Below are 19993 nucleotides of genomic sequence, written 5' to 3' on the forward strand. Positions count from 1 at the left end.
CACAATTTATCGATACTACCAAACAATTAAGGCTCTATAGTCTGGTTTTTATAATTTCTTTGGCTCTATAAATATTTTGTCCTTTTTGAAATATGGTTTAAGAACTACTTTCCTTTAAATAGCTCTTTGTTTGATGAAGTAGTCCTCAATGTAGCAACTCCTCCCACTCTATTTCACTCTGTTTGATTAGAAGTCCTAACATATTACATATGCGAGCAGATTCTCCCCATGACCCACCCCACCAAACCCCCATCTCTTTCTACTAAATGATGGGATTTCCTGACACCCATTTTATTTCTCCCTCAGGATCAAGTGAACACCCTTAAAGACCTGGCAACATATTTTGAAGAAATAGGCCATCCCGATGCTGTGGACATACAGGAAATGCGGGAGTCCCTGGTGTCCCAGTTTGAAGGCCTGAAAGAGCCACTGGCCACCCGGAAGAAGAAACTCATTGACCTTCTCCTCCTGCATCAGATCTACAGAGACACAGAGGACGAGGAGGCCTGGATCCAAGAGACTGAACCCTCAGCAGCTTCCACCTACCTTGGTTAGTACAGCCTGAGCAGGCTGAGCTGTAAGGAGAAGTCGACGGTCTGCAGATTGTTTGAGAGGTCTGAGATACAGCAGTGAGAGGGGAAAAGTTTGCTCTCAGCTCTTTCCCCTCAACTCATGAAAACTTTGCCAGTCTTCCATAAAAAGATTTTTTAAAAATTCATACTGAAAAGTTTACCTCCTAAAACCAGACATGAACAGCACCATGAATTTAACACCTCTGGGAAGAGCTAGAATGCTCAGCTTTTTGCTACTTCTTCTAACTTTTTTATTGCCAAGGTCGTTGGCTGAGCAGCCATGGTTAGTGTTTGAGGTACCAAGTGTTTTTGTCTATATTGTCAATGACTCTTTTATAGCTATATGAGCTATTACAAGGATAAAAGTGTTGAAGCAGTGGATAAAGTGCAAATTTTCCTTCATTTGGAAGCTATCAGTTCACCATTGTCAGCGCCAGGACACTTGCAATGAAATACAAAAAAAGTGCACATAAATATAATTCAAACAATATGCATATGTTGGGAACATCTATAAGGGGCTGAACAATGATAACAATGGAGATGCTAGTCTGGAAAAACTTCCTAGAAAGGAAAGGATCTCTTTGAAGGGTGGACTGGCATGAAGAATTTCTGGAGAGGCATATAGTGTGAAGCCAGGGAGGGAAATTTTGGAAAGAAGAGAGGTAAAGCATGGATAGAAGACAGGGAGGATGAAGTAGACAGCTGGAACTGGGGATCTTCGATGGGGAAGGAAATTAACAATCCGTAGTTTTTGTTATGTGATTGTTAATGTTAAGCAATGAGTGAGGCACTTTTTTAAAGTTATTTGTAATCATAACCAAAAAAAAAAATCTTCAGAACAGATAACATTGTACCATTTTCATGGTGAAAAAACCTAGTTTAGAGAATTTAATAATTTTCTGACACCTATAGAAGCTAGTAAGTGGAAGATACTGCTTTTTACACCACAATATGCTGAAAGAAAATTGGTTACACAATATTGGAAATTTGAGCTGAAAAGTTACTTACCTTTCTACCTATTTTCCAAAAAGAATAGTGATTTATTCATTATCTTTTATAGAATAATGAATTAAATTTTCTTAGTACAAAGAGGCAAGAGGAAGAACAAAGCTGAACAGAATTAATTCAGACAAATGGTATAAATTTCAGGTGGCCCACTCAATCATTAGAACCTCAAAGGGAAGAACTCAAAGATCCAAGAGATATAAAGAAGGGGAATAGTCTCTTCTTATTCCAAACACTAAAACGATACCAGAACTTGAAATTTTTTTTCTCTGTAGGCAAGGATTTGATTGCCTCCAAGAATCTTCTGAACAGACACCAAGTCATCCAGGCTGACATTGCCAGCCATGAGCCACGCATTCAGTTGATAATGGAGAGAGGAAACAAAATGGTAGAGGAAGGTATGTAAGATTCAGATTGGGTTTCCCAATCATCACTATGCCAAACTTATGGAAGAAGTTTGTTCAATTTTAGGGCTTCAAGGGAATTTAAAGATATCTGACCCCACCTTTCCATCCAGTACAGAAATTCCCCTTGGGCATTTCTGACAGAAGATTATACGATGTTCTTTGTATATTCTAGTAGTAGGAACCTCCTTACCTCATAAGCCAGTCATTTCTAGTATTCTGTAAAGCCAAAATTATTTAAGTAAAATATTTTTATTTTAATAATCAATACGTTTTCTACAGAAGTTATAGAATTCAGAATTTGAATTACAAAGTCCCGTAAAACAAGTCAGGTCCCTTTCCCACATAGGAACTTCCGGATCTGTGAAGACATGTCTTAGGTTTCCAATGTCTTATTGTCTTTATGGTAAATAGCAACATTTTCTTAAATTTCTTACTTTGTATAGTCTTAATGTCTCTCCTCCTTCTGGTCTCCCATCTTCAAAAATCCTTACTGCTTAAATATGGTTTTCAGAATCTAACATCATATGCCAGATATGGTATAAGCAATGCAGATTGCATTGGGATTTTTCCTCTATTAATTCAGGAATAAATTGCTGCCAACCAGTGTCCAGCTATAAAAAGTATAGTTTAAAATTCAGATTGCTGAGCAACAATTCAGATTTCAAGAATATTTCAAAACTAAAAATGTTTATTTGGGGTTCCTAAGTACTATAGTGACTGTCTTTTTTTTCCCCCCTTGAAATCTCCAAATGTAACTGTGGATTTTATTTATTTCTCCTTTCAGTTCTATCAGTTTGTTTCATGTATTTCGAAGCTGTTATTGCTGGCACAGACACTTAAACTTGTTATGTCCTCTTGATGAATTTAAATCTTTAATATTATAACCTAGTCCTCTTTATCCCTGGTGATACCCTAAAGGCTACTTAGTGCAACTTTAATTTAGCCACTCCAGCTGTCTCTATCCTTTTGTTTATACTCTGTTTTTTTTGTATTTAAAGCAGATTTCTTATAGATAGCATATCCTTAGGCTTTGCTTTTCTTTTATGCAATTTGATAATCTCTCCCTTTTAATGAGTGTTTACAGCATTTACATTTAATGCCATTTGCAGTAACATGGGTGGACCTTGAAGGTATTATGCTAAGTGGAATAAGTCAGACAGAGAAAGCCAAATACCTTATGATTTAACTTGTATGTGGAAAATTAAAACAAACATATAGATATAGAGATTAGATTGGTGGTTACCAGAAGGGAAGGGGGAAGGTGGAAGGTGAAAGGAGTAAAAGGGCACACATGTATGGTGACGAACGATAATTAGTCTTTGGATGATTAACGTGATGTAGTCCACACAGAAATTGAAATATAATGATGTACACCTGAAATTTATATAATGTTATAAACCAATGTTACCTCCATTTTTTAAAAAAAGCAATTATCAATATGCTTAAGTTTAAATCTAGCATCACGGCTATTTTTTCTTTGTCAGTCTCTACTTTCTTTGCATTAATTATGCATTTGTTATGATTCCATTTTATCTCCATAGTTGTTTATTAGCTATAGTTGTGTGGGGTGTGTGGGTATGTTTATTGTAGGATACTGATTCTCTATTTGTGGTTTTGTGGTTTTCATAATGATGCTAAGATGTTATTTGCCTTTCCCACATTCATTCATAAGTGTACAGTGAACTTTACTGGAGTCTACATGATGTGTGATAATGCCATTGCTTCAATGGTTAATGGAATATATACTTGTGTATTTTGTTTTAAAATTTTGTTTTGATTTCTGATATGGTAACCATTAATAGATATCACTATATAATCAAAAACTTTTAGGGGTCCTCAATAATTTTTAAAATTATAAAGGGCCATAGCAACGGAGAATGGATTGGTGGTTTCCATGGGGCGGTGGGGGGGGGGGGGGTGGTGAGGCAAAAGGGGTGATTAGGCTCACATGTGTGGGGATGCACTATAATTAGTTTTTGGGTGGTGAACATGATGTAATCTACACAGAATTTGAAATATATTATGATGTACATCCGAAAGATATATAATGTTATAATCCAATGTTACTGCAATTAGAAAAAATTATAAAGGTATTCCAGGAGCAAAAATTTAAGTCACTGCTCTAGGTTTTAAACTATAGATCTTTAACTTACCACAGTCTAGCTTCATATAGTATCTCACCATTTCATGTGTAGAATAAGAGCCTTAAACATGTTTCTATTTCTCCCCTTTCATCCTTTGTACATTCATGTCACACATTTTAATTTTACATATCTTTTAAAGCCCACCATGCATTGTTATTAATTTGGCTTTAATAATAAATTAGCTTTGAAAGAGATTAAGAAATGAGGAAAAAATCCTTTAATATTTACTCACATATTTGTGTTCTTCATTCTTTTGTCTCCATTCGTATCTTTACCTTTATAACTTTCCTTCTAAATATTTCCTCTAATATTTCTTGTAGTGCAGGTCTGCTAGCCATAAATTTTCTAGGCTTTTATTGGTCTAAGACTTCACTTTGCCTTGATTTTTGGAACAAATTTTCACTCGATCTGAAATTCTTGGTTGACAGTGTCTTTCTTTCAGTACTTTAAAGATGCTACTGCATTGTCTTCTGACTTGCAGCGTTTCTGATGAGAAGTCTACTATCATAACTATCTTTGCTCCTCCATATGTAATGTATATATTTTTTCCTCTGACTCTTTCAAGCTTTTTATCACTGGTTTTCAGCACTTTGATTACCATATGACTTGGTGTGGTTTTCTTTGTTTCTTCAGCTTGGGCAATCATTGAGCTTCTTGGATGTGCTTTCTTATGGTACTTCTAGGGGAGCCTTTATTCTGGAACTAATCTAGAGATTAGTCCACTACTAAGGTGTAACCCTTCTGAAGACTCTACCTCCTGCATTATAACATCTTTCCACCTTGGTGGGTGCTAATTTTAATTATTCACAGCCCTATGTGACCCTTAGGAATTTTTTGGCCTACTGCTTTCCTACTGTCATCCTTTCTTCACCCTTGAGAAGTTTTCTTACACATGTGTGCTAAGGAGTAATCAGTCAAATACCCTAGGGGGGCCTTTCTGCATTATCTTCAAAGCTCCATTTCTGTGCAGTACCTTCTCTTCAGGACTGTTCCACAAGCTCCAACTATCTTGTCTTCTTCCAACTCTGCTCTCTGCCTCCTCAACCCAGTGTGGCTGCTAGTTCTGCTTGGGTTAGTCTTTCCAGAACTGCAGCCTAGGACCTGCCTCAGGCATGAACTGCGACAATCATAGGGCCTATCTCATTTTTACCCTTCTCTCGGCAGTTATGGTCCTCTGCCTATTGTCTGAAAATCATTGCATCTATAGTCTGTTCTGTTTTGTAGCTGTTTAGAGGGGATAACAATTCCTGTAGTAATAAGTCCCTTGGGGGCAGAAATGGAAATCTGCTGAATTTCTGTTTAGTCTAGAGAATACATATTCTTGGATCTCTGACTAGTGCCTACACATAGGTATTCCATTTTCAAGTCTGTATATTGTAGGCTGTAACACCCCATTCACCACCACATGTACACACCTATCCTCCATTAGTGCCTATTAGTGCTTAATCTTGCTTACAACATTCCAATTCCCAGGAATTTAGGTAAAAATAATGTCATATTGACTACGTGCAGCATCATTCTCATGCTTCCTTTCTCTCTTCAATCAAAAGGATTGAAGTGTAGTGGACATTAATGAAGGTAACACTCACTTATTTTCCAACCACTCCATAGGACACTTTGCTGCAGAAGATGTGGCCTCAAAGGTTAAGAGTTTGAATGAGAATATGGAGTCTCTCCAGGCTCGAGCTGCTAGACGGCAGAATGATCTTGAGGCCATTGTCCAGTTCCAGCAGTACCTGGCTGACCTGCATGAAGCAGAAGCATGGATTAGAGAGAAGGAACCTATTGTAGACAACACTAACTATGGAGCTGATGAAGAAGCAGCTGAGGTAAGGTGGGCATGGGAATAAACCTTGTCTAATACTCACCGAATGATACCAAATTAGATTGTAGGACAGCTACAGTTTCTGTTACATTATTTGGAGTTTCCAGTGTGATAGCCTTTGGCCTTCCTCTGCAGGGATAACCTCAGAGTTGATGGAGGTCCCAAAAGATACACTACATTTTCCTAATCCCACAGAAATCCATAGATTCCTTAGAGATTATCTAAACCTGAAAAAGCATGACTAGAGATCCGTGCCTGTCTTGGTCCCATCCTAAACTGCCCAAACTAACCTTGGGATTTCACAAACTAACCATGGCTTTAGGATATAAGCACCTTAATTACTTTATTGAAATAAAATCAGGCAGACATGTTAGGGCAAGAAGAACGTCAAAGGTCAGAATTACCCTTTATATCCATTCCTTTGTTCTGTTCATTGTCCAGTGGTAAGCTAGTATAGTATTTCACAAATCTTTGGCACTAGAAATAATTGAAATGGGCATCTAATATAATGTTAATGTTTAATCCTACAAAGTAACATTATCAGCAGTCTCCTCTTTGAGCTGGGGTGTGTTGATAAAATGCTTGTGCAATTTTGACCTTGTTTTGATTAAAGCAAAATATTGAAATTTTTGTTCATTTGACTCCTATTTGATACTTGCAAATTTAGAGTTAAAAAAAAAAGAAAGAACTTTACATACAGATGGAAAGTGTCTCTTACCAGGAATTAGGACAATTGGTATAACCCGAAATAGTAGTTGAAGCACTTCCCAGGAATGTTTAGTGTTCTTCCCGTATTTGCTTCTGATGATCTTCCCATCAACAAATCCAGGCTCTTCTAAAGAAGCATGAGGCCTTTCTAGTGGATCTCAAAGCATTTGGAAACAGTATGAAAGCTCTACGGGATCAGGCAGAAGCCTTCCAGGTAAGGACTTAGGGTTGACAAGAATCACATTCCTCACCACAGAAGAAAAGGAATTCTCTTTGTTACTGATTTTTATTTCCTATAACCCAGGAAGCAATTGCAAAGAAAATGGTAAGTTTTATGATCCTTATAGGCAGGAATTGTAGCATCTTTGTAGCATGTACAGAATTTAGTAGACAAGTTCTCAATAAGTGCTATCAAGTGTTCGTTAATGTATTTTTTGCTTTCCTTTTTCCTTCCTTTTATCTTTCTATTCCTCTTTCTTTCTTCCTTCCTTTATTCACATCTCTCCTTCTTATGTTTTTCCTGATTTCTTTCCTTCCTTCTTTAGTTTTTTTTATACCAACACTTATTAAAAGTCTGACACATGCAAGTATGAATAAAAATAATCCTGACTTGCAGGGAAATTACGGTATATTAGGTGATCAGAAATTTTAACAAATAAGTGCACATAATAGCTACATGAACAGGAAAAATGGTCTCAAACAAAGGAGTGTTCCGTTCTCTTGGAATAAGAATGCTCGAAGATAGGAACATTTTCATAGCTGAGACAAACCAGTTTATCTGAGTTACTTAAAAAAAAAGGTGGTTTGCTATGCAGACAAAGATGAGAAGGGCCTTTGTAGTCAATGAGCTGTGAGAGCAAAAGCACTGAAGCATAAAATAGTCAAGCAGTTTTTGGAAACTGGAAATACAAATAGTTGAGAATATGAGAATGGCTAGGGCGCAAGGTGAAAAGGAATGTCCCGAAGAGTGACGAAGCTGGGATCAATTAAATGATACAAGTGTCTCCTGTGTGTAGTGGAAGAAAAAAGAAAAACACTTCTTACATTCAAGGAATTCTTTCTAATGAGAGGCTCTGAATTCATACACTGGGGGTAGACAAAAGACATGGACCCACATGTCAAGTCATATATATTTTTACAGAATTTCTACTCTGTGCCTTCATCAAGCCGTGCACAGAGGGTATCTAAACAAGAATGGGTGGACTTATGAATTGTACATTATGAGGAAACACAGTACTTGAAGGATATAAAATCAAAGAGATCTGCAAGGGGAGGTAAACCTTCAATCTTCAACTCCAGTCTGAAGAAGGTGTGGGTCATTACTTATGAAAGGGCTGTATATTGTGTTCATTCTTTCGGAGATAAGATGTTTGCAGGAAGTAAAAATCAGAGACGACTACACCGTGGAGAGCAGGTTGCTTGCTAAAGAGAAATACAAGATATTTGATCTCAGTTTATGTTCTCAATTTTTAAAATTCTGTGGTGTTTCCTATGTTGTAGATCACTCATCTCTAAAAAAGAAATCCCACAGTTCCTTGAAATAATAGTGTAAAGGCCTGGGGTTGGAAGGATTTTCAATAGAAGCCCAGGGAATGGAGATGGTGTTGAGAGATAGTGGGTCTTTCACTTTCTCAAACAATTTTTTGAAATGTTGATGTGTATAATCCTTTATTACCAGCTTTAAGAACTGGTGTCTTAGAGTACTTAATATATTTCCAACAAACTACATGCTTACTTGCTTACTCTCTGTTCAAACTTCCCAGCTCGTTTGTCCCCTGAGAAGTGTTGGATTGAGCAGTATCGCTGAAAACAACATATTGTGATCTCTCTGTACTGGCAGCTATGTAAGAGCTTCCAACCAGAGGCAACTCTCTCCTGTTAGGCCCAGGGACTGCCTACCACTGTTAGGCTGTACAGGAATATATTTCCAATGGGTGACTGACATGTTCTGCTTCTTGTTTTTATTCAGCAACAACAGGCTGCACCAGTGGAAGGAGCTGCTCGAGAAGTGAGGGTTATGGCTTTATATGACTTCCAGGCCCGCAGCAACCGAGAAGTCACCATGAAGAAAGGTGATGTCTTAACTCTGCTCAGTTCCATCAACAAGGTGACTTTCCTTTCTAACCTTCTTCCCACCATGTAGTTCTTCCACAGTCATCTCTCCCAACCCTCCCAGATATGTATATTTTGGCCAGCCAACATTTTTCTCTTGTTATCTCTCTTAAATAACCATAATTTACTGATTACTTTCTTTCCTCCAGATATTATGTATGATCCTGTACGCACATATCTTTTGGGATAATAATACCAGTTTTACAGTTAACCAGATGAAGACTCAAGGAGCTTAAGTAACTAGTCTAAAGACATATAAGCTATGAGGGGCAATTCTGTAATATATTTACAAGAATTATCTGTCCCTTTCTCTTTGTCTCTTTGCATGTTCCTCTTCTGTACCTGTGTTCCTAGTGATGGAACAACAATGGCTGAGGTCAAGGGAAGCTTGATCAAGGACAAGTCTTTTGTCAGCTTGATTTTCTTTAGACCTTATGTCTGTGAGAATATTGATAAAATATTGGCTAGGATTTTAACTATATTTTTCATAATTGCTCAAGTAATTTTTATATTCTAATATTAATTTATCTCCAAAAATGATTGGGAAGAAAAGAGGAGAGTTTCAGATATCGTTACTTTGAAGGCAAGTGAATTTTTTAGAGAAGCAAGATGTTTTATTATCAAATAAGCTGTGTACCAGTGCCCACAGGCTTCTCCATTTCAGTACATTATTCTCTGAGGAGTTTAACTCTAGAGTGGTTAGTATAGCAACACTCCAAAAATACTCTGCGGGGATCAGGGGGATACTTAAACATAAAGCATTTGCATAAGTGAAATTCAGGGCAACACACAATTTTCAGAGAGATGAGGAGGAGAAGTTCTTGCACAATACTGTCATATACAGCTGCTCCACCCACAAGAAGCCCAGTTCAATTCTGGCTCTGTGGGTTTTTTGTAAATTCCTAGTAGACAGAGTGCCCCATCATTAAAAGAACTGTCACTAGTTTTTGAAAACCTCATCAAAATTAAGAGGCTAACATCAAATGTCAGATTCCTCGATTTCAAAGGCTCATCTCTGCAATTCCTGAAACTCCTTATTTACCTTATTTGTAATGTATGAAAATTATTTGCCACCCATAAGCAAAGGTTTGCTTCTCTTGGCCATTAGCCCATGTCCATGCCTAAAGACTTAGTTATGAGAGTTGAAGCCTCTCCTATTTGTAGCTTTTCCAAGAACTAAGGAAGGAGTGGGGATCTGCTCTCCCTTCAGGACTGGTGGAAGGTGGAAGCTGATGATCACCAGGGCTTTGTGCCAGCTGTCTATGTCAGGAAGCTGGCCCATGATGAGTTTCCTATGCTCCCTCAGCGGCAGCGAGAAGAACCAGGCAGCATCACCCAGCGCCAGGAACAGATTGAGAAACAGTAAGTTCTGGAGGCTGGAGAACTGGACAGTCTTTGGCCAAACATTTCCTACTGGCCAAAGACACTTCTCATGACTCTGCATCTGTTAGACTAGAGATGTCCTGCAAGTTTGCAGATTTTAAGAGCTAAAAGTAAACTTAGTGTCCTTCAGATACTTCAGTTTTGATATGAGGAAAGGGAAGCCCAGAACCATTAAATCAATTGCCTGAGGTCAGACACTTAATTAAGCCACATCTTCTGACTCCCCACCTGGCATTCTTTCAAGGTTATTGAAAGGTCTTTTGACCTTCATATAAATTTTGTTTACTATACCAGGCTGTTTCATATCCAGTTGTCCACAGCCCTGTGGAACTTTCACTTACATATAATGGGGAAGGGATGTTGCCAGTCTCACTACTGGAACATTAATATTTTTATTATTTTTAGGTGGAACGCTGTGTGTATGTCTCTGTTTGCAATGCTATTTTCATTCTATCTTTATTTCCTCCTCTCCTTTACCATTCTTCAATTGATTTTTCCTTTACCTCCTTTTTGTCCCTTTCATTCTCTCCCTCTCTCACCCTACTTCTACTCTTCTGTGTTTTCTTCACTTTTTTTTCCATCTTTCCCATTCTTTTCATTTCTCCACTCAGGTATCGCTCCCTCCTTGATCGGGCAGAAGAACGCAGACGTCGTCTATTGCAACGATACAATGAGTTTTTGCTGGCCTATGAGGCAGGAGACATGCTGGACTGGATCCGAGAGAAAAAGGCAGAAAACACTGGGGTAGACCTAGATGATGTTTGGGAGCTGCAGAAAAAGTTTGATGAGTTCCAAACGGTGAGAAAGAGGAACCTTCTCCTCTAGACAGCTTTTTAAGGATTATCATTTTTCTCTTTTATCTTATAACTCCTCTTAAGCAACTCCTTAATTTCATATTTACTAAATATCCTCCCCAAAGCCACTGACGGTTCCATATTTCACATCTTCCTCTGGGTATTGTAGATGCAAAGAGGGTGCTGAGGAAACTAATGACCCTAACTTTGCAGCCACAGTCCCTGCCACTCCCAAATACTACTGGGAGTGCTGGTCTCCTAAAAACTTGTCCTATACTGTACTGTGTTCATGCTGATGCCCAGGTTGAGATGGGGTGTTTTGGGACTCTGTGTAAGGTCTATTTATGGGGCAGAAGTTGGGGTGAGAAGATGGGAATAACAACCTGACTTTACAGCTGGACAATTCCTAAGTTTCTGCCTACCTAAAACCCTTCCATTCTCCTATATTCTCTCAGATTCATTCTATTATCTTAACTAGCATCAGTATAAACTCCTTTTTCTTTTCTTTTTTTATGATACCTTCCAAATGGAATTCAAAGCAATAGATAGATAGGTGATAAATATAGAGATAGAAATAGAGTTTATATATGTGTGTGTCTGTGTGTGTGTAGTTTTGGAAAATATAAGAATGAGAAAAATAAGAGTAAAATTATAAAAGAAAACTAGGAATGAGACTTCCATGAGAAAACTCATTGAAAGTTCATTGTATAACGTAATTAAAAATATCATCACCATAGACATGGTGATGAGCCCCCTTGAGCTGTTTCTTACAAATACTTTAATATAAAGAGATTGCAACTCAGTCAGTGGTATTCTGTAGAAGGTGAAGGAGTTTATATTGGTAGGAAAGAATATTATATGCTGCAAGTATAGACACCTCTGGTGATGTAATTTAATCTGTAGTGATATTTTTAAGAAATCAAGGAAACTGTAGGTACTCCATACTCCAGGTAAATAAAAGTTTTCTTGCCAGGTTTTTGATAGCCACCAGTTGTCAGGGAGTTTAAAGGTTCTCTTACTTGTGGTAGAATGGAGTAAGGTGGTTTGTTGTGGATGGCAAGTGAAGTTAGCAATATGTTTTAATATTTAGCCAAATTGAAGGTGAGATAAGCAGATAAGTATAAAAGATTCTTGAGAAGGGGATTTACATTGCTTTGGACAAATTTTTCCGTCCAGGATTTGAAGACCAATGAGCCCCGGCTGAAGGATATCAACAACATAGCTGATGATCTTCTATTTGAAGGCCTTCTAACACCAGAAGGAACTCAAATACGGAAGGTAACTAAGTTCTCCTTCCTTTTCTCCTCAGTACTAGGTTGAGCTTTGGGAGTCTTCCTCTAACTTATACTCAACTTCATATTCCATAAATCAGGTAGAACATGGAGAAGGGAATGGGAACATGGAGCTGACTACAAGAAAGATCAAAGACAATAGTCCAAATAGTCCAGCCATGTAAACATTTGAGCTGATCAGAAATCCTTAAATTTCAATACATGCTCCACCTCCCCCCGACCACCACAGACACAACAAATTCATTGCTTACATACATGATACAAAGAAAATGCAGATAAAGGAGCTGTGATAGTAAGAAGGGGTTAATCAAGAAACATTACTGAAACAGATCGGCTCTGATAAAATCTGATGAAAGAAGGAGAAGAATATAGATCAGCAGAGATGGAGGAGGGGCATTCTAGACCTGATTCAGATTTGGACTTATGGTTCCATAAAAGATCTAGTGAATATTTATGCAATGTCTAGTCCAGCTCTCTGGATTGTCATAAACCAGTAAAGATGAGTTTTCTCCCTCTTTTTGTGGTAGTGGACACGGGGTAAGAGGGAGAAGGAATGTGCATAGGAACAATTTATTTATTCTCTGCAGAAAGTAGGGCTCTAAGAGGCTTCTTGGTTTAGTCAATTCAGGGTGCAGAAAGCTATTATATTTCTCCTTGAGAATACCTTCTAACTACCAAGGCAACACTTTCCACTTATTTTCAGGGGTTGTGATGTAGTCTTTGTGGCAGCAAACATCAATCGCTACTCCAGGGTTGATGGCTCCATCCTGGAACATTAGTTTGGGAAGGAAAGTAATCCCTTTCTTAACTGCACTGGCATAAATGAGGCCCTAGCTCAAGCTTTCCAAGAAAGAAATAAGCTTATGTAATTTATGAAAGAAAGAACATGAAAACTATCATAATTTAAACCCCATCTAGCCTTCACACACCACAGAACTATCTGTGTTAGCTCCCTAGCTAAAATGTGATATGTTTGCCTCTTTTAGGAGTTGAATACCCGCTGGGACTCCTTGCAGCGGCTTGCAGATGAACAGCGCCAGATGCTGGGCAGTGCCCATGCTGTCCAGATGTTTCACAGGTGAGAATTTTAACCCTAAAAAGCAGTGCTGCTCTAGAACCCACTCAAAAATCCTTAAGTGTGATTACTATAGAACAGTCATAGCCATTAGTATAACCCTTCTTCCTGAGACAGGGATAGTAGGAGATCAGGTGTTTCAGGAGTACATCCCTCACTTCGCACATAGGATACTCCCAGACAATCAACTTCAATTTTCTAGTGCCTAGGTTTGGGCCCTGGTATGTAATTAGCAGTCTATATACTTTTTCATGGTAGTGGATGAAACTTGAAGTAGAAACAAGAGGTTTAAGTAATTGTATTCCTGTACCAGAAGTAGACAGTAAAGGACAACAGACATCACATTGACTCTAACTGTTGATTCAACAATTTTTTATGTCTGATTTCCAAATTTGTGTCTACGCTAAGAAACATACATGTAACTAAATAAGTAAACAAACATACCAACAAACAAAATGGAAACCAAACACTTTCACTGTGTATAAATATATTTTGGAATATTCAGAAAAGGGAAAATTGAAATGTAGATGAGTCTGGTTGTTTCAAATGGCTTAAGATGGAAAGCCTTGAAACATAATAGTTAAGCATGTGGCTCTGCAATCTGGCTGCCTGGTTCAAACTTAGGATCCACCACTTAGCAGTGGTATAACCCTGCGCAAATAGCCTCTTTAAGCTTCAGTTTTCTCATATGTAAAATGGGAACAGTAATAGTAACCATGCCTCAAGTAGTCGTTGTGAAGAGTCAATAAACCCAAGTTCTAACACGTTAAAAAAGATGGTGATGCTGTTGGTAGTGATGAATTCCTTATGAGCCCAGTTATTCTGCCTCTGGTACACATTATTACTCCTAAACTCTGTTCTTGTGTACCAGAGACGCAGATGAAACGAAGGAGCAGATTGAAAAGAAGTGCAAGACCCTCAGTGCCGCTGATCCTGGCTCAGACCTGTTCAGTGTTCAGGCTCTTCTGCGACAGCATGAGGGCTTTGAGAGAGATCTCGCACCCCTGGGGGAAAAGGTGAGACATGTGCTTCCAAGCTTTTCCAGCACTTTCCTCTTCATGTTTATTCCTATCAACACCCTCGTCCTCGGTTTTGTTCCCCTATCCTTTCTTCTTACATTTCTCTTTACCTTATTCCATACTTGTTCTTGTACACTGTCCCTAAGGCAAGGCCACTAAAAGGACATCCCCCAGGAACATTAACGTGGAGGAAAAACATATTGGAAATGAACTTTCTGTTGTCCAAGTACCTCTTCAGTGGGTTCCAAGTGACCAGAATGTACAAAAGATAGTTGGAGGCCAGCAGCCTAAGATAAACAGGAAATTGCCATACTCAGGATGACCAGAACTATGCCTGAGCATGATGCAGAGTTTCTTTCACAAGTAATTAGATGAGCTTAATCCTACTCCAACCAAAAATGAACTCCAAAGCATTCCAGATACACTCTCCAGTGCTCCAGATGAACCAGAGGCATCGTGCATCTTGGCATTATCATGCAGAGCAAAAAGAAGCACAGAAAATGTCTATATTGGAAAGATGTTTGCATTAAATTCAGGACCTTTGGGTCCATAATTTGTATTGCTACTAACTAGCAGTCACTTAACCACCCTGCCTAACAGCCTTCTAATCTTAAAAAAGTATGGTAATGCCATTTTGACTGCTTCATCAAGTTATCATGTGTACCAAAGGGTTGGTGTTATTTCATAAAGTAATAAGAGGTTCTTGTACCTCACTGATGTCTATTTGAAGAGTGAGCACCACTAAGGCTCAGGCTGATTCTTTTGCTAGAATTTAGGCATGACTCTAGGCTGATTATCAGAGCTCTTGCATCTTCCCAGGTGACTGTATTGGGGGCAACAGCAGAGTGGCTCTGTGAGGCCCACCCAGATGCCATTGATGACCTGAATAAGAAGCGAATGGAGCTGAATGAGGCCTGGGACAACCTGCTGGGGTGTACAAAGGATCGTAAGGAGAATCTAAATGAGGCCCAAAAATTCTACCTGTTCCTCAGCAAGGCCAGGTAAAGCTCAAAAGGAAGAGCTCCACCAGGTGGGGTGGGCAATTTTCATGTCTAGCCTCTGAGTAGAGCTTCCAGGAGCAGTCCCTGTATGGGTACTCTTCACTGCTGGATTTGGTGGGCACCTTTCTGTCCAGATCTCACCTCTGGTTAGGCACAAAACTCCCAGGTTCAGTACTTTAAGCCATAAAATACTGAGGTTTGAAGAAATGTAATCCCATCTAGGCCAATTAAGTAAGCTTCTACAGAGTGCATACTATATGATGTGTTCTGTCAGGAGTTGTAGGATACAGGGGTTTTCATTTTATTAGAGAGAGAGAGAAGGATACAGATAACCATGGTAGAACATAATACAACCCAAACATGCATCCTAACAAATATATGGATCTACACAAAGACACAAGGAGAAGAAAGGTGCAGCATGTCTGTGAAGTGAGAGCAGCTGGAGCACAGGGTTTGTGTGTCAGAGGGGTAAGGAGAAGTAGCAGGAGAGAAATTTAGAAATGTTGAGATGAAATCCTAGAGAATTTTCAATGTCTTACTAAAGAGTCTAGACCTTTTCACAGTCTAGCAAATACATACTTTATCTGTGGAACAATTCCCACATTCTGTCCCATAGTATCAGTCTGCTAGGAGGAGAATTTAGGATTGAGGGTTCAGAAAGTAGTAGCTCACAATGCAATACTTTTGAAGAAAAAACCGAGTCAAATTTTGGCAAATGATTTTGGTTGCACTTGGCAACCCCTTTCCCAATACACCATCTCTGGAAAGCTATAGTTTTTCACACAGTATAAATAAACAACGTCCATACTCATTCCCCAAAAGCATATAAATGTGCATATATCCCTGTATATACAGAGTCTATCTGGACTTCAGATTCCAAATTAAAGGCCACCTCTTTTCCTTTATAAAGTCACACTTTTCAATCTTGGAAAAGTAATAATCCCACTCACAGAGCAACTCTAATATCTTATTTTACCTCTTTATGACACTTTTGCTTTTCAGGGTTTTTTTTAGTAGGTATTAGTGTCTAAATTTTGTTTGCTTTTTTCTTTCTTTTAATCTAAAGCGTGAGCTCCTAGAAGACATAAATATGTCTTTTACACAATGTTTGCTAGCTGGTAAGCACCAACAAAACTTAGTTGTTTGAATAAGTGAATAAAACAGTTTACAAAAGAGGAGACTTTTCTGCCCTAGAGTTCATGATTCCTATTTAGCATCAAGAGTAGGGCACTCTTTATGAGATGCTTAATTTGACCATCATATATAATTTTAACTCAATGCATGGTTATTTGACATTTACCCTCTAGTGAGGATGGACCTTAGCCCTCCTTGTCTAACATCTTGATGTCTAAAAGAGTAGGAAATAGGCCCTGATTTAGGTAACAACATAGAGTGTCTGTGTGTGTGCATGTGTGTGCATGTGTGAGTGTGTGTGTGTGTGTGGTGGGCAGAAGCATGTGCTGGATTCTATTGGGAATAAAAGGAAGAGGAAGGACTTGTCTTCCTTTAGATTCCATAATAAGATGATCTTTAAATCCAAGAATCCACTTTAAAGGAACAGGAATAATTAAGAGTAATGGAATATGTACTGGTCCAGAATTCTAGTGTCTTGGTTCTAGTTCGGATGTCTTGTAGTTATATCACACAGACGAATCACTTACCTTCTGTCAGCTGACTCCCTCATCTCCAAAATGGAAGAAAAATAATTCTCAGAATTCTATACAAGATAGTTACAAGAATTGAAAGAGATAATATATGTGAAGAGATTTTTCAAATGCAAGGGGTTGCTACTGTTGTCAGGCAATGAAAATAACAAACCTAAGATCTGTGAAGTTTATAAAGCCAAATAGAAAGTGTTAATCTGGAAATGTTTTCTAGAGAGGAAAAAGCCCAAGGACAGACAGCCCTGTAGCAAGTTGCAAGGTTTTCTTGTCACTCTCAACATTTCTATTTCTCTAGGGACCTACAGAATTGGATCAGTGGCATTCATGGCATGGTATCATCACAGGAGCTGGCTGAAGATTTAATTGGCACAGAGATCTTGATAGAGCGACATCAGGTATGGCTACAAAAGTCATAGCCACTGATCACATGACCTCACAACCATCCCTCACTTAACAACTTTGGTGAGATGTCATTGGCCTCACCAGTCTCCTCCTCATTTTTCCCACAGGATCATCATGCTGACATGAATGCCAAGGCTCCCACCTTCCAGGACTTAGAAGATTTTGCTACAGAACTTATAATCAGTGGTCACCATGCCAGTCCTGAAATTGAAGAAAAGCTTAAAGCTGTCAGGATAGAGAGGGATGATTTGGAGAAAGCTTGGGAACAACGCAAGAAGATGCTAGATCAGTGTCTGGAATTGCAGGTACAGGAAATTCCTAGGCATTAAGCAGGATTGGCCTCAGTCTGTTCTGTCTATGAAATTTTACATGGTTAGTACTGGCACTCTTTTCACTGGACTTCTCCTCCTATAAATGCAAGGATGTCTCTTGACTATCTGACATTGCATTCTCTGCTTTGTAGCTTGATCATTTGATATTCTTTGCTCCTATCTCTATTAGAAGTGCCAAATAAAATAAGAGGGAGTCCTGGGCATGAAGTGGGGTTATTATAATTTATTTATTGATTGAGGGTTTGATTGATTGATTTTTATTGAGAACCTACTCTGTGCAGGGCCCTGCGAACACAAAAGTTGGTAGGATTTTCCATTTTCTTAAGAAGATAAATTATACATGTAGAAAGATCATCCTAGTATAGTAAGATGACTATTAATAAAACAAAATGTATGAATGTTTTGAGGCTAAAGAAGAGGGAGTGATTAATGTTTTTGAGAGAAGGAAGTAAGAGTGTCACAGACTACTCTGAAGCATAGTGTTTACCAGAGTCTTAAAGAAATAACCAGCCAATATTCACCAGATGTAGGATATGGGAAATAACACCCCAAGAAAGGAATATAGCTTATATAAAAATTGTGTTTTCAGGTAAGAGTAAAAGGTCAAGTATAGCTAAGATTCATGGTATGAATGCTTCTTGGAAGAATATAAGCACCACTTAGAGGATTTCTTATATAATATCAAAGGAGAGGGTGAGATAATTTCCTCTGTCCCCTTGGAATGATATATCATATACCTCTACCTTCATTCCCCATAGTTGTTCCAAGGGAACTGTGATCAGGCTGAGAGCTGGATGGTGGCACGTGAGAATGTCCTGAGGTCAGATGATAAAGGTTTCTTAGACAGTCTAGAGGCCTTGATGAAGAAACGTGATGATTTGGACACAGCAATCACTACCCAGGTAATAACAAGTAATACAAGAGTTCCAATAATAACTGTTAGTAATAATAAGAGAAATCTTACGTGAGTCTGTAGTTTTATGATTTATAAGTATTTTTATTCCCATTTACTTCTTACAGAAAAGTTTTGGTTGCACTTGGCAACCCCTTTCCCAATACACCATCTCTTGACACTGTGTCTTAGTCTTGTCGAAGACATAATGTGGCATTGAAATTTCTTACTTTAAGTTCAGCCTTTTAAAACCCAACTTTTAGAATTGGAAGTGACTTTGCGTGCTGTCTATTCCAATATCCCACCCAAGGCAGGAAGTGGGATATTGGCCATGGGAAGTGTGTGTTCTTTAAGGAACTCAGTACTACACAAGTAGCCCATCTCAGAATCATTATCAATGTTTCTCCTCTTGTTGAGTTGAAAGCCACCTCCTTGTAAGGTGTTTACCCTTTGGCCTGGTTTTGTTTCCTTTCGTCTAGCCACAAAGAATATCTCTGCTTTTTTCCAGGAGGGGTCAGGGTTGCAATAAGGGCATCATCTCCAGCCACCTGGGCTTTTTATTTTTCCCTTGTCTAGGAAAAGAAGATCACAGAACTAGAACATTTTGCTGAACGGCTCATAGCTGATGACCACTATGCCAAGGAAGAGATTGCTGCTCAGCTCCAACATGTGCTAGACAGGTCAGACCTGAGAAATTGTTTTGTGAGCTATAGAAAGATGTAGCAAAGTGCTCTCTTTGCTAGCATTAAGGATTGGGGTAACACTGAGTTCTTCTTATTTCTAGACGCCTAAAACTATCTTGAAACTTTAGAAAACTTTCTGACTTCATAAAATAAAGACAGAGAAGTTACCTTAGAAATTACCTGGCTTAGCCACTGTGTTTATACTTGAAAATGATGAAATGATGTTATACATAACATATAAACATATAAATAATGAGAGGAGAAGGAACAAGTTGGAAAATGGGAAGATTCATGGATATGGTATCAGAGTTTGGGAGAAGGGTAGAGAGCAGAGAGTGATCTGGCCACCTCCTCCAGGTGGAAGGCACTGAAAGCACAGCTGACTGCTGAGCGGATGAAACTCGGCGACTATGCTGACCTGAAACAATTCTACCGTGACCTTGAAGACCTGGAAGAATGGATCAGCAGTATGCTGCCCATAGCCTGTGATGAATCCTACAAAGACCCCACCAACATTCAGGCAAGTTCAAAATAGGAATCTTGGAAAACTTCAGCATACCCAGATTGTTGGATGATTAGCCATCTCCCTATACTGAATATTTCTTTAACTGTTGAGGCCACTGTCTGTGACCTCAGGGACTTCTGAGGCAAATGGGGAGCAGGTCTTCAGAAGTCATTATCGG

The 19993-nt window shown here is 38.7% G+C and overlaps 1 protein-coding gene across 3 annotated transcripts in view; it reads left to right on the plus strand.

Moving 5' to 3' along the window:
- SPTA1 (spectrin alpha, erythrocytic 1) overlaps window positions 1–19993 on the plus strand; it is a 64805-nt gene that overhangs the window by 20828 nt on the left and 23984 nt on the right. For all 3 annotated transcript variants that reach the window (XM_008532148.2, XM_070608225.1, XM_070608226.1), the window contains exons 17-32: window positions 307–550; window positions 1853–1975; window positions 5740–5957; window positions 6783–6875; window positions 8631–8768; window positions 9984–10135; window positions 10768–10954; window positions 12127–12228; window positions 13229–13320; window positions 14189–14333; window positions 15156–15337; window positions 17297–17396; window positions 17511–17708; window positions 18494–18637; window positions 19204–19307; window positions 19668–19830. In XM_008532148.2, coding sequence (XP_008530370.2) covers window positions 307–550; window positions 1853–1975; window positions 5740–5957; window positions 6783–6875; window positions 8631–8768; window positions 9984–10135; window positions 10768–10954; window positions 12127–12228; window positions 13229–13320; window positions 14189–14333; window positions 15156–15337; window positions 17297–17396; window positions 17511–17708; window positions 18494–18637; window positions 19204–19307; window positions 19668–19830 — 2385 coding nt within the window. The remainder of the gene's footprint in view (window positions 1–306; window positions 551–1852; window positions 1976–5739; window positions 5958–6782; window positions 6876–8630; window positions 8769–9983; window positions 10136–10767; window positions 10955–12126; window positions 12229–13228; window positions 13321–14188; window positions 14334–15155; window positions 15338–17296; window positions 17397–17510; window positions 17709–18493; window positions 18638–19203; window positions 19308–19667; window positions 19831–19993) is intronic.

This window comes from Equus przewalskii, unplaced genomic scaffold (genome assembly GCF_037783145.1).
Source record: "Equus przewalskii isolate Varuska unplaced genomic scaffold, EquPr2 ChrUn-6, whole genome shotgun sequence".
NCBI lineage: Eukaryota > Metazoa > Chordata > Mammalia > Perissodactyla > Equidae > Equus > Equus przewalskii.